Here is a 14544-nt window from a genome sequence, read left to right as displayed (position 1 = left end):
TTTTATGCACATATCTACTTTTTATTTAAGCTTTTATATGCTGTAGTCCAAAATGTGCATTAAAGTAGTTGGATGGTAACATGGTTATTTACCTACAGAGTATTTTTATTAATCCAATGGATGTCAGTGGCTACCCATCTTGCTTCTGGATATCTTCTGTTGTGTTCAACAATAGAAAGAAACTCCATAAATGGTGAGTAAACATTCATTTTTATTGAGTTACACTCTTTTCATGTACTAGCATCCAATTTAAAACTTTAATTGTCTGTAGTTAACTTTTATATGCAAACTTATAAGCCCATATAAACTGTTTGCAACCACTTACCTTAAAATAAACGAGTAAATCCATTGAATCATTTTTTTTTCAGCGTAGTCAACAATCTTCCTTCAAAACATCTTCTTTTGTGTTCAACAAAAAGAAGAAACACAACGAATTATGAATAAACGTTCGTTTTTATTGGGTGAACATCAAATTTAAGACTCTGGAAATTGTCCGGGATTGACTTTTATATCCAAACCTCAGTGCTCCTCTGATTTGCTTTTCTGTTTGTCTTGGGTTTACTCTGTGTTCCTCTATTGTCCTTCTTTGTCGAGCAGTTTGCAGCGCATATCCAGTCAGGTTGGTGATCCACAACTAGATCAAGAGTCGGTAGCGATGTAGTGCTGGTAACATCTCGAAACGTCAAAGAAGCGATCGACTGCGAGTCTTGGTTTATAGCGCCGTATCCATTCCAGGATCCGTCCTTGACCAGCACAGACCTCTTGATCATCTTCCAAGCCAAATGATTGAGCTCTAAGAAGTTCAAGAAGATGCAGAAAACTCCAACGCAGAACATAAAGATCAGAAAAACGGTTTTCTCCGTGGGACGAGAAACGTAGCAGTCGACGCTTTGCATGCAAGGGGAAGACGTGCAAACGAAATGAGTTGGGACGCGGAAGCCGAAAAGCAGCCACTGAGCCACTACGAAGGCCACTTCCAGGATGGTACGAAAGCAAACGTGGAAGATGTAGTACTTCGAAAGGACTCCCGAAGACATTTTCGATGCTTGCGATGGTTTCTGGTTGGTGACTCCTTCAAGGCTTGGATTTATGTGTTTATGCGATTTAATGGAGCAACTCTCCGAGTCGCAGCTCCTCTCAAGCGCTTCCTTTATCTGCTCACCTTCGGGTTGTTTGGATAAGTTGTGCCAGGTGTAGATAATAAAACAAAGCGACGGCGTGGAGACCGTGATGATCTGGAAGACCCAAAAACGTGGTTGCGATATTGGCGCGAATGCATCATAGCAGACGTTCGGACATCCCGGTTGGAGAGTATTGCACACGAACATCTCCTGCTCGTCAGTGTAGACGTCTTCGGTCGCCACTGCGACGATCAGCAATCTGAAAATCACCATTATTGTGAGCCAGAGGCGTCCGATCATGGTGGAGTGCTGGTGCACGGCGTCCAGCAGCCGCTTCAGCAGCGTCCATTCTGTCATGTCTCTGCGCGCCGGCCGATTGAAGTACAGCACCTGAAATAGCTCCACTTTAGCTCTGCTGCCAGCGAGGACGGCCGTTTTCATGTTACAGCTCTGGCCGGAGAGCGAAGGTGCCATCACTGCTCCCAGCCATGCCTTTCTCCTTTAGAGATAAGGCCTCGCCGCGGCCACTTCACACCGGTCACGTGGTGCCGTCGCTCGTCTGTCGAGTGCATTTAGAAAGCAGGAGCTGATAGCGTCGGCAGATTACGCTCTTTTCAGATTGATAGGATGGGTTGCTTCTGGAGGCCACGCTTTTAAAAATATGCCACAGATAGCGGATGAGTCCATGATCTGTCGTGTACTTTAAATTTGGCATCGTGTCAGGTGAGCATTGTTGGCTCTTATGACAGATTGTTTATGTTTCTTGTTGGCAAAAGTCTGCTAAATGGATATATGTGGTCCTAAGTGACCAAACCACAGGTTTATTTTTGCCAATTTGGTCAAAATGGGTTGATTTGTCTTTTATGCCAATAATCATTACAACATTAAAGATCGAGTTACGTTAAGATATTTTGTGAATGTCCTATTTAACTATATGTAAACCACACTTATATTTTTGGAAATAGCCAAAAACACATTGCATGGCTCAAAATTATAGATAATTCTTTTATGCCAAAAATCAATGCAATATTACTTAAAGATCATTTTGTAAGTTTCCCACTGTAAATATACACTCTCCGGCCACTTTATTAGGTACACTAGTACCAGGTTGGACCCATTTTGCCTTTAGAACTGCCTTAATCTTTCGTGATTCAACAAGGTACTGGAAATATTCCTCAGAGATTTTGGCGCATATTGACATGATGGCATCACACAGTTCCTGCAGATTTGTCGGCTGCACTTCCTTAATGCGAATCTCCCCTTCCACCACATCCCAAAGGCGCTTTATTGGATTGAGATCTGGTGACTGTGGAGGCTATTTGAGAACAGTGAACTCATTGTCATGTTCAAGAAACCAGTCTGAGATGATTCATGCTTTATGACATGGTGTGTTATCCTGCTGGAAATAGCCATCATAAGATGAGTACACTGTGGTCATAAAGGGATGGACATGGTCAGCAGCAACACTCAGGTAGGCTGTGGTGTTGACACGATGCTCAATTAGTACTAATGGGCCCAAAGTGTGCCAAGAAAATATCTCCCACACCATTACACCACCACCACCAGCCTAAACCATTGATACAAGGCCGGATGAATTCATGCTTTCATGTTGTTGACGGGAAATTCTGACCCTACCATCCGAATGTTGCAGCAGAAATCAAGACTCTTCAGACCAGGCAACGTTTTTCCAATCTTCTATTGTCCAATTTTGGTGAGCCTGTGTGAATTGTAGCCTCAGTTTCCTGTTCTTAGCTGACAGAACTGCCACCCGGTGTGGTCTTCTGCTTCTGTAGCTCATCCGCCTTAAGGTTGGACGTGTTGTGCATTCAGAGATGCTCTTCTGCATACCTCAGTTGTAATGAGTGGTTATTTCAGTTTCTGTTGCCTTTCTATCAGTTCTAACCAGTCTGGCCATTCTCCTCTGACCTCTGGCATCCACAAGGCATTTGCACCCACAGAACTGCCGCTCACTGGAAATTTTCTCCTTTTCAGACCATTCTCTGTAGACTCTAGGGATGGTTGTGTGTGAAAATCCCAGTAGATCAGCAGTTTCTGAAATACCTAGACCAGCTCTTCTGGCACAAACAATCATGCCATGTTCTAAGTCACTTAAATCACCTTTTTTTCCATTCTGATGCTCGCTTTGAACTGTAGCAGATTGTCTTGACCACGTCTACATGCCTAAATGCACTGAGTTGCTGCCATGTGATTGGCTGATTAGAAATTTGCATTAATGAGCAGTTGCACGTGTACCTAATAAAGTGGCCGTTAAGTGTATATAAAAAGGTAAATTTGGATTAGTAATATTTGGATTAGTAATATAGGTAAAGTATTCTGCAATATCTTAAATTATGAATCGCCCTTAACTTTTTCAAAACCAATTCGAGTTTCATTTTTTCTGTTGAACACTACGAAAGATAATTGAAGAATGCTGGTTACTGGCACCAATTCACTTCCATAGTAATTGTCTTCCCATAGAAGTTAATGAGTGCATTCTTCAAAATATCAAAATACCTTTGAATATTCTTCAAATTATCTAGGTTTAAAATTAATAAATGATATATATTTTTTTGTTTTTGGGGGTGAACTATCTATTTAAAGCAACAGTGGCAGTAAAATGTTCCTGTACTAATTGTTGACAAAAGTGATAGCAGCTATTTTGAATGTTAAACTAAAGTAGATGTGATAGCAGTTATCTTGGTATCTCCTTTCATGGGCTCCTGGAGATTAGATGAGACCTTAAAAAGTCTGACTTAAGTGGACACTATAAAAAAATGCAGTAAACATTGTGCTTTAGAGACTGATTCCACTTCGAAGCTTATAAAGAGGATAAGACAACTCACTAGATGGCAATATAAATGAATTGGAAAGCTTTAAATAGCCACATAAATAGAAAACAGTGAATATACGTTTTTATTTTTTTGTTTTTTAACACTGTGCTAAATGTGAATGACAAATATATGGACACTGTTAACACTTTCCTATAAAATCTACAGTTACTTTCTGGGCAGCAGTTCACCACTAACTTACTGTAAATCAATTACAGCAAAACTTACTGTACTTACATTTACAGCACCATTTTACTTATCGGTACAGTTTACACTACCTGACAAAAGTCTTGTCATTGATCCCAGTTGTAAGAGCAACAAATAATAACTTCTAGTTGATCATTTGGAAAAGGGGCAGAAGGTCGATTTGTCTGATAAACTGCATCCCAATTATCACAAATACTGCAGAAGACCTGGAACCCGCATGGACCCAAGACTCTCGCAGAAATAAGCCAAGTTCGGTGAAGAAAAAAATCATGGTGGGGTTACATTCAGTGTGGGGGTGTGCGAGAGATCTGCAGAGTGGATGGCAACATCAGCAGACTGAGGTATCAAGACATTTTTAATAGTGCTCCAGGATTGGCCAGCCTAATCACCAGACATGAACATTATTGAGCATGTCTGGGGTAAGATGGAGGAGGCATTGAAGATGAATCTAAAGAATCTTGATGAACTCTGGGAGTCTTACAAGAACGCTTACTTTGGCATTCCTGATGACTTTATTAATAAGTGATTTGAGTCATTGCAGAGATGTATGAATGCAGTCCTCCAATCTCATGGGATTCATACACAATATTCATTCTTTTTCCAATTGCACCATGACTTTATATTCTACACTGTACATTATTTCTGTTAATTGACAAGTCTTTTAAATCAGTAAAGTCAGATCTTACGGTAACACTTTACAATAACAGTACATGAATAATGATCTATTAATATGTAAACTAATCATTACTTTATTATGAATTAATGATGAGTTAAGATATGCACTAATCATGAATTAACTTTAACTACAACATGAGTCACATGAGTTCATATGTAAATAACGACTACCTTAATTACTTGTTAGTGCATGTTGTTAATTAATGTATTAATTAACGTTTACGTTTAAGCTAAATGTAACCAACATGAACTCATGAGCTTTTAATGTATAGTTATGTCATGACTTTACTTGGAGGGGCACATCACTATTAACTGATCCTTGACTACTCATGAACTCCTGTTCATGTTGATGTTGACGGAACACTTTTCTGTTGTTATTCAGTGTAAACTCACTAGTTGGACGTGCATAAGGAAATCTTGAGTTGTTAAGAATGGGTTAGTGATGATGTGCCCCTCCAAGTAAAGTCACAACATAATTATACATTTACATATATGAGTTCATCATGGTTAAATTAAGCATAAGCTAATGTGGTAACTAATACATTAACTAGCAAACAATCATGTACTAACAAGTAATTAAGGTAGTCATCGTTTACACATGAACTCATGTGACTCATGTTGTAGTTAAAGTTAATTCATGATTAGTGCATACCTTAACTCATCATTAATTCATAATAAACTAATGTTTATTTTATATATTAATAGATCATTATTCATGTACTGTTATTGTAAAGTGTTACTGATTTACTGTCTTAATTAAATGACTAAAAATCAAGGCCTGATCGGGTGGGGTGGGGGGTGTTTCTGGTTCGGTTGGTTCGAAAGACTGTGGGTCTCACTGAAAAAGGTCCAGAATCTGTTCCATACATGGGTCCTTTTAATGCCATCATAGATGGTAAAAATAACCCATTGACAAACGCTTTAAGACCAAGTGGAATCATCTTTTAGCTGTTGAGCTGATCAGTTTTGGACAATGCACACAATTATTTATCATGAGTCCAACATCCAGCTGTGCAAGAAATCATACAATCTGATGTAAGTGACGTCATATTTCGCTACTGTATTGTTTTTAAATAGAGAAAATATTTTACAAGTAACTTTGATTCTGAATTTTTGACCTTATTCTTGAAACAAAATAAATGAGTAATGAAAAGGTGTGAAGCACCCAAAGCGGCGCATATTAAAATTCATTTGAATACTATATTGGCTATTGTAGTTATCCACGAGTTTTCAAATGTAGCTACTATTTTTGGTTATGATGACCATCCGACAGTCTATTTCAGCTTAACTATTGCTTAATGTCACTAAAATGCTAATTTAAATCTCATAATTAAATAGTAGCCTAAATGAAAATAAAACCTTGCTGCTACGAGCCTGATTATTATTAAGCTTGCCTTCAGTCAAGTTCAACTAATATTTCGTTGTTTGAAATATTTTAACACCAAAACTGTCTCTAGCTTGTAACATGCATCACGTTTTGAACACCTTATTGACATCCATCAGTTTCCAATCAATGACTGTAAAAAATATGGACGACGCGACAGCCCTTTTTCCCATTGAACGCCTTGAGGGCAAAACGCCTGCTTGACGGGCACAAACTGTCGCAAAAGACTGCTGAAATTGGAGCCAGACATGCGCAGAAGGATTGTCTGATGGAGCCAGAGGAGGAGCCGCGAAAATGAGCAGAGTCGAGCTTCCAATCAAACGCTTTATGTAAAATCAACTACGCCCCCCAAACTTCTCAGCATGCGTTTGCTGTCATATCAACACAAATGGATGTAATAACGTTAACAAATATGAGGGTTTTATATATTCAATCGCGCCAGCTCCAGGCCGCAGCGCATAACTTACTCGCGGCGTCGCGGGGTGATTCCGGCTCGCATGCGGCAGCGCCTGCTCGCTCGGCCGCCGCATCAGGCTCGATTGACTCGGACTGGAATCGGGCAGTGAGTCCAGGCATCCGGAGTAGGTCCAGCAGAGGTAACATTAGTCAGTCTGAGCTCTAAGAGATAAGTCTCCGGCAGGCGAGAATCTAGCCGGAACTGTGTTTTGCTATCTGGGTGGCTAGGCGTGTATCAGCAAACTAATAAAGCCCGAAAAAAGCCCTGAACTTAGCGAATAAACAGTGTTCCACCAGGATCATGTATGTCAGAAACTATAGTTTACTGCTGAACTCATTTTGTCATGGTAAAATAACACAGAAATCGAATAATAACATTTCAGTCTACTTCAGTTTCCTGCCGAAGCTCAGACGCCGCGCTTTGAGAAACTGTCAATCACAGCTGTGTATCACGATGACACGCCCAGCATTAAATTACTGCTAAAAACAAACTGTTTACAAAAATGAAGATCTGCACCTATTTCAGCACAATAACCAGTGCCTTAATCGACCAGAACTATCTTTCGGGACATTTTATTGCAAGTGTAATATTTTTTTTTATTTGGGCTCAAGTCTCCTTCATTAACACGGAGGAGGCGGGCTTTATGACTTGTACTGCAGCCAGCCCCCAGGGGGCGATCTAACGGCCGAAACCTTCACTCAAACGTAGGCTTGCGGCACACTTGTTTCCAATCAAAGGTGCAATTCCCGCGCGAACGAGCGCGTGTCCGCCTGGTCCTCAGCTGGTTACACTTCACCGCACCCCGCCGCCACTTTAAAGAGGAAGCGGGGTTTATTCCTCTGGTAATCCCGCTGTCTGGATCTCTCGGAGGTGTCAAAGGAATTATTCACCCCTTCACGCGCTTCATGAAGGAATCCGCATTGATGGCCATTCTCGCGAGCAGCTTGGCCATGAATAGCAGACAGGATTAGTGCCAACGGGACAGAAAGAAAGGCGAGCAGACAGAGGAAGGAAAGAAAGGGGACAGATTTATAGGGCGAGACTCAAAATAAGAGTGAAAGTCTCTACTCGTCTACTTAGTTTCCCCTCCTGCACTTTCATTTGAGCTCGAAGAGAGCGAGTCGTGACAATGAATGAATTAACCCTCTCTTGCCTGTTCTCACGTGCTCAAAGATCCTGTTTAGTGCTTTATGGGGTATATGCACAGCATACTGACAAACTTCCGGTGAACAGTTAATGCGACTATAGAGTGGAGGAACTATGACGTCACTTTGTAGGCTAATCGGTTGCTAGCATAAAACTGGTTCCCTCGTGAAAATCCCTATTGGATTTTCCCATAGGGTTTTTCGAAGATTGCGAATAGTAAGCTCTGTGTTCAAACACGGTTCATTACACTTACACGTTTTGTTCAGCCGGATAATTGTCACACGAAAATACAACTTTGAGCACTTTTTGATCTTAAATGCAAACGCAAGACTTGAAAAGCTAACATTAGGCTCAGGGCCGGAGTGGGACTCCTTTTTAGCTCTGGAGTTTCAAGCCTTAGACCGGCCCATCTCAATCAACGACTGACTATATTAAAATAACGTTATTTCCAATTCAGTTTCTAATGACACTAACACGTTTTTTTTCAAGGACACAGCTGCTTTAGAACTTCAAATGTTTTTCATAAATATGAGAACATTAATTCTTTATAGATATCCAGTTCTTTGTAACGGTCGTCAGCATCACACACACACACACACACAAATGTACCCCTACATAAGTAACCCAAACACTATTATTTGTCTTAACACTAAAAATGCAAAAAAAATAAAAATATCTTGCTGAGAATCGAACTCAGGTCAGCGGCGCAGTAACACAGCATGCTAACCACTAGACCAAGACACCACCACCTGTTCTTTGCTCTATATTGACCTTATTCTAAAATGCGGAAGTGCGCCTGTTTTCACGATTGTCTTAGAACTTCCGATTCAGTCGCCTATGGGAGAAATGACTAGGAATAATAAACGGCAGAAAATGGCCAAACTACTTGCTCAACAAACAAATGTTTGCATGACTAAACAGACCAAGTAGCATAATATAATAAGAAAATATTAAATTGCAACATCAAGCAGCGTAACGAGCAGTTGTTAACGTCAAAAAATGAATGGAAGTGAATGTGACCGGAAGTCGCGAGACAAAAAGATTGACAGCTCGACAGCTGAGAATAAGGTGAATAGAGTGGAGGAACTATGACGTCACTTTGTAGGCTAATCGGCTGCTAGCATAAAACTGGTTCCCTCGTGAAAATCCCTATTGGATTTTCCCATAGGGTTTTCGAAGATTGCGAATAGTAAGCTCTGTGTTCAAACACGGTTCATTACACTTACACGTTTTGTTCAGCCGGATAATTGTCACACGAAAATACAACTTTGAGCACTTTTTGATCTTAAATGCAAACGCAAGACTTGAAAAGCTAACATTAGGCTATAAACGGACTACAGCGCCCCACCCTGCTACAGACGACTTATCAAGCTTATTTTTTAGAAATATTGTCCATGACAAAGAGTTAATCTCTCTGTTTATTATATTATAACCCACGCTATATATTATAAACTAATAAATACGCAAACACACATAGACCTTTGTGCCTTTTGGATCGTTTTTACGTGGGAAATACATCTGTTTTGCTTTGCGGTTGTTCTAAAAGTTTTAAAAATGTGTATAAATGTGCCTACATAGTATTATAATGAGACATATTTAAATAAGTGTATCGCTCGCGTGCACACAGCCCGCTTACCTTAACAGACGAGAAAAATGAGGCGTGAAGCAAGTTCCATCATCATGGACACAGAGCAACATTTAATATTCCTTTTTTGTCACGAAGTACAGCGAAAAGCAGCCCATACAGTCACATCTGCTATACGTTTTATGGAGGAGTGTAAATACTGCAGTTAAATGTGTTCAGATGAAGAAAAAAGGCGAGAAATCACTTGATCACGTTAAAATGACAGTTAACATGCATGTATTTTTACACAATTATTCACACGTTTGCATTACTGAGAGCAGAAAAGAAACAGGCTGCACTGGAAAGCAGTATCTTCATAATAACGTTTAATTAAAATAAATGATCAACAAATTAGTCTGTCTCGACAGCCTTTACATGTGAAGGAATTATCTACACACAATCTGAATTCTCAATTAGAATAATACAACAAACTATAAAATAATATTCATGAAAATACCTAAATCACAGACAAATCCAAACACCCAACACAAGCGAGCTGCGCTCCAGACCAGATCAGCTCAATGACGTATAAATGTCCCCGACGCCGCCTGTAGTCCCATTTAGCAACTTGATAGCAACCGTCTTTTTAAAAAAGCATAATCGATTTAAAAGTTGAAGAGTGTGCTGTAACTGTTGTGTTTTATTTAGTAGAACAAAACGTGAAAGTATCTTGAGTTGGTGTTAGCCACGGACCTTATTTAAGCGATTTTACTGAAACCCCATTCAAAAAACCCATTGACTTTGGGACGAGGGAACCGGAAGTGCTAAAATGCTAACTCGCTTCCGGGTTTTTGCATACAAATTGACGTCATAGTTCCTCCACTCTATTTTCAGTTTTAGCATCAATGATTTAATGCGATTAAAATATAGTCAGTTAAATAGACTTCAGCATTTGTTGAGTCTTTTTAAGTGTTAAGCTGTTTAAATGCAAGCCCCCCTAGCAAGTCAGCGCAGAAACTACATTGAAAATATTGAGGTTAAATGAATGTTCATATTTTAAAGACACACTGCGGAGCAATGGGATTAATTGCAATGCTTACTGTATATTCTGAGAACCACTTTCTATCATATATCAATCAATCAGGCAGTGAAGATCATTAATTGTTAAAGAAAACAGAGGTTAAACGCATGGATTTTGTTACGGTAGTTCACAGGAAGTGCTTGAACTGGGTTACTAAAAATTAAAAGTCCTTCTACCTATATGAGTATCCTGCTGCCTGTTCACCTCCAAAAAAACTATATTTATAGTTAATTTACTCACCCTCAGGCCATTAAAGATGTAGGTAGGTGACTTTTTTTCATTCAGTATGACGTTGAAGTTTATTTTGCTAGCGCACATTGTTTTTTTTAGGTGAACAATTAATCTGTGCAAGTTAATAGTTTTCTTCAACTCTGCTCTAACTTTACTCCTCCTCCGATATCTTCTGATTGATCCACTGCTTTGAAACTGACACTGATGAGCAGCGTTGCGTCTAAAAGTTAAAATACTTTCACCTTGCGCTCTTACCGTTAGTTTGCTACAAAGGAAGGGCCCGAGGTGGGTAGAGTATCCAAAATCTCTATAGACCTTTTTCATGGCTGCTGCATGGAGGGCGCCATAGCGACCAGCGTCTTCCGTTAGAATGCAAAAAACTTCTGTTTACAGCGTGTACAACTGGTAATTTGCACTCCGAAAATGGGTTTCAAAAACGTTTTTAATGGATAACAGAGTGTTTTTGTGACACACAACTTAGAAATGTGTCTTTAAAGCCGTTATAATCTGTCACATGTGGTTCAAGCGCGTCAGAAATACGAGAAAAACGTTCTCCTAGTTCACGTGTCTGCCGTCAGAAATAACAGTGTGTGTGTGTTCCCGGCCTGTCAGCTGTTAGCTCAGCGGCTCTTTAACACACGCACACACTCACACACAGAGAGAGAGAGAGCAAACCAGAGTACTGGCATGAAACTTAACAGGTATGAAAGTCGTGCAATTTACAAAAATGAGCGATAAAAGTCTGTTATTGACACTCTGCTGGCTGATTTGCTGTTCATTCTAATCGCGAGCCGTTTGTGTTTTATTTCGTGTGTTGTTTTTACCACGGTTTGTGTTTTTCTGTCATTTCGAAATGACACTAGTCTATATTTTCACTTTGTCACAGTTATTAAATCAGTGTGTCAGTGGCACAGTACAGGCTACGTGTGTGTGTTTTGGTGAGTTACATTTGTTTGGGCTGGTTATGTATTTGAAATAAAGAGAAAATGTTGACTTTAGCGATGACAAGGCTTCATTTAAACTGCAGAAGATGCCGTCTGAAAATGGGGGGCCTCACAGCAGGTGTTTTCCTTCCTATTAGATCGCATTTCTTTAAATGATCAGTCCAGGAGATGGTGCTGATGGACAACAGTATTAGTTCAAACAGGATAAAAGCAGGTAAAATAGATTAAAACTATCGTTTCAAAGCTGTCCAAATGTGACTGTTTACACGCATCAGCTGTCGACTGGAAGTTCGTCGCATTCTCCTTGCGCATACACGCAAAGCATAATGGGTAATTTTGCGTTCCAAGAAAAAGGTCTATAGTAATCTCTCGTGACACAACTTCTTCAGCAAGGCACCTCGCCATATTCACAAACAAGCTATATGAATCATATTTATTACTATTTGACAGTAATGGAGGAATGCCACCAAATGTAGAGAAGTAAATGTAATTTTTTGATACCGATTTCTGGGAATGATGCACAAAACGAAAGCCCCACCCACCTACTCAATGCTCTGTATTAGTTGGAAGCGTATTCACATACTGAAATAAAAGTCTCAGCAACTTCCGGTGTGCTGCCAAAAAAGGGCACCCCTTCCAGATTATGCCTCCCCTCGATCACCAGAATAGGGTAAGGTTGGGATTAGGGTTAGAATTCGGAGGTGTGGTTGGGATTATACAATCATGTAGGGAATTCAGCAAGGGGTGCATAATTTGGCAACGGTGCATTTTACGGCACAACGCCAGTTCAATCAGACTTCAAAGCTCCCATGAAATTAAAATAACATGTTATAGATGTTAGTTTTTAGGATATCTACAGTATATGCTTGTGTGCACCAAAACAGTGACAAAATTAGCATTCATGAAATATAAAATTAGTGTAAACATGTAAAGCTTGCAGTTTGTCACTTCGGCCTAAATAGATCACCTCACTTCAGTTTCTCATCAAATCTTCCGACCAATCAAATGCTCACATGCCCCGCCCCCTTCAAGACGCATCAGCTTTGATGCGCTTGAGCATAACCACTCTCAGTGGCAGATAACCGAAACGCTATTGGCTGTTTCTTTAAAGGGGGAGGAGCTACACTGTGTCCCACCCTCTCTTCATGTTTTAGTTGAGATTACATCAAACGTTGATTAACAATGCACATTTCAAAGCACTTCACGAGACCTTTAAAGACGTTTTCCGGCATTGTTAGGATGCAATGGTCACCTTTTTTGAAACTAAAAGTAAACAAATGCAAGCAAGTCCAAATCAATCCCCGTGATTCATGATGTTAAAGTACGCTCACGACTTATAAAGTCTGTTTGTGGAAGAAACTGAACATTATTAACATTATTATTACCTTTATCCACATCCAGCACTTTAAAAAATAACATATAAATAACATTTTCTGTATTTTTTTTATTCACGGGTGTTTTCTGTTTATGTTATGAATAGCATTATGGGACCTTTATTTCTGCTCTGTTGACTTTTAATATAAAAAAACAACAACTCTGCAGTTTAACAAAGTGAAAATTATTGACATTTTAATACTTTAAAACACTCTATACAACATAATATACACTGAAAATAATCCGTAAATGAACAGATTTCTGTATTTTGTGATTCATTTCTTTCCGCCAAAAACTTATGATGTTGAAATGTTGGAAAAAGTGACTTTTATTGACATCATTTAAAATAGCCTATTGTCTGGGTTGATATTGTAAATCAGTGATCCCCAATTTTTTTATCACCACTGACTGGTCAACGCAATTGTACTGCGGACAGGGCGGGGCGGTTGTTCGTAGGTTGCTAGGCAACCATCAGCCATTTTTTCAAAGGATGACAAAACATTGCTGTCACTTTTTTGTTATGGTGAAAAATTACAAAGCACTGCAGTGTTTGGGCGTTCTGTGTTTGTGTGAGATAATTAGTGTATACCGAAATGTGTATATTTCATACGAGCTGATCGATTAGTTAGTTTTTGTCATGTGGCTCTTGGTGTGCTCGCGACATTCACTCAACTGGGTGCGCCTGGAAGGCCCGAACATGTCAGGCCGCTTGAACATTGGAAATAACACGCCTCCATTGGAAATAGCGAAATTTTTGAACTCTAGAAAAGACGTGATTTGCAAACAGTCTAGGGTTGCTCGATTTTGGGAAAAATCATAATCATGATTATTTTGGTCATAATCGTAATTACGATTATTTAAAACGATTATTGGTTGAAGTCAAAGTTATTAGCGCTCCTGAGAATTTTTTAAAATAAATATTTCCCAAATTATGATTACCAGAGCAAGGAATTTTAACAATATTTCCTCTAATATTTTTTCTTCTGGAGGAAGGCTTATTTGTTTTATTTTAGCTAAATTAAAAGCAGGTTTAAATATTTTAAAGTCAATATTATTAGCCCTTTAAGCAATATATTTTTTGATAGTCTGCAGAAGAATCTACTGTTATACAATAGCCCCTTTCACACAGTGACACCGGTAAATATCTGGAAAATTTCCGGAACGACTTTACCGGTATATTCAAAAAAGCGCTGTTCACACAGGCGAGGGCGTTACGGAAATTTTCCGGAAAAGAGCATTCCAAAAATACCGGTAAATTCTGACATCATTTACCACAAATTAGCTTTAAACGGCTGCGCTTGTATTTGTAAACATTTGACCAAATTACAAACTCTGTGGATGATCAATATTGTGAACAACTTTCGCAGGATCACTTTCGCATGTCGAGATGTTCATAATATGTGCGTGTGCAGGCGCTCACAGGCTGTTTCACAGGCACACGCAAAGCTTGAAGGTAAACAAACATTGGCTTATCATAAGCATGTCATCGATGATTATTTACACAGTTGGCATTAAGAAGAACATATAAACGT

At 39.4% G+C, this 14544-nt stretch overlaps 1 protein-coding gene across 1 annotated transcript; it reads right to left on the bottom strand.

The window, feature by feature from the left end:
* Positions 1-434: 434 nt before the first annotated feature.
* On the bottom strand, positions 435-1612 carry gjd6 (gap junction protein delta 6). Its single transcript, NM_001103197.1, is given in 1 exon segment — positions 435-1612. A coding segment is annotated over 1 exon segment (1089 nt). The 5' UTR covers positions 1596-1612; the 3' UTR covers positions 435-506.
* Between the last annotated feature and the right edge of the window lie 12932 nt (positions 1613-14544).

The sequence above is a fragment of the Danio rerio genome, chromosome 7, assembly GCF_052040795.2.
Source record: "Danio rerio strain M-AB ecotype USA chromosome 7, GRCz13ab, whole genome shotgun sequence".
In the NCBI taxonomy this organism is placed as follows: domain Eukaryota; kingdom Metazoa; phylum Chordata; class Actinopteri; order Cypriniformes; family Danionidae; genus Danio; species Danio rerio.
Note: the sequence above shows the minus strand (reverse complement) of the source record. Positions and strands in the feature narration are given on the sequence as shown.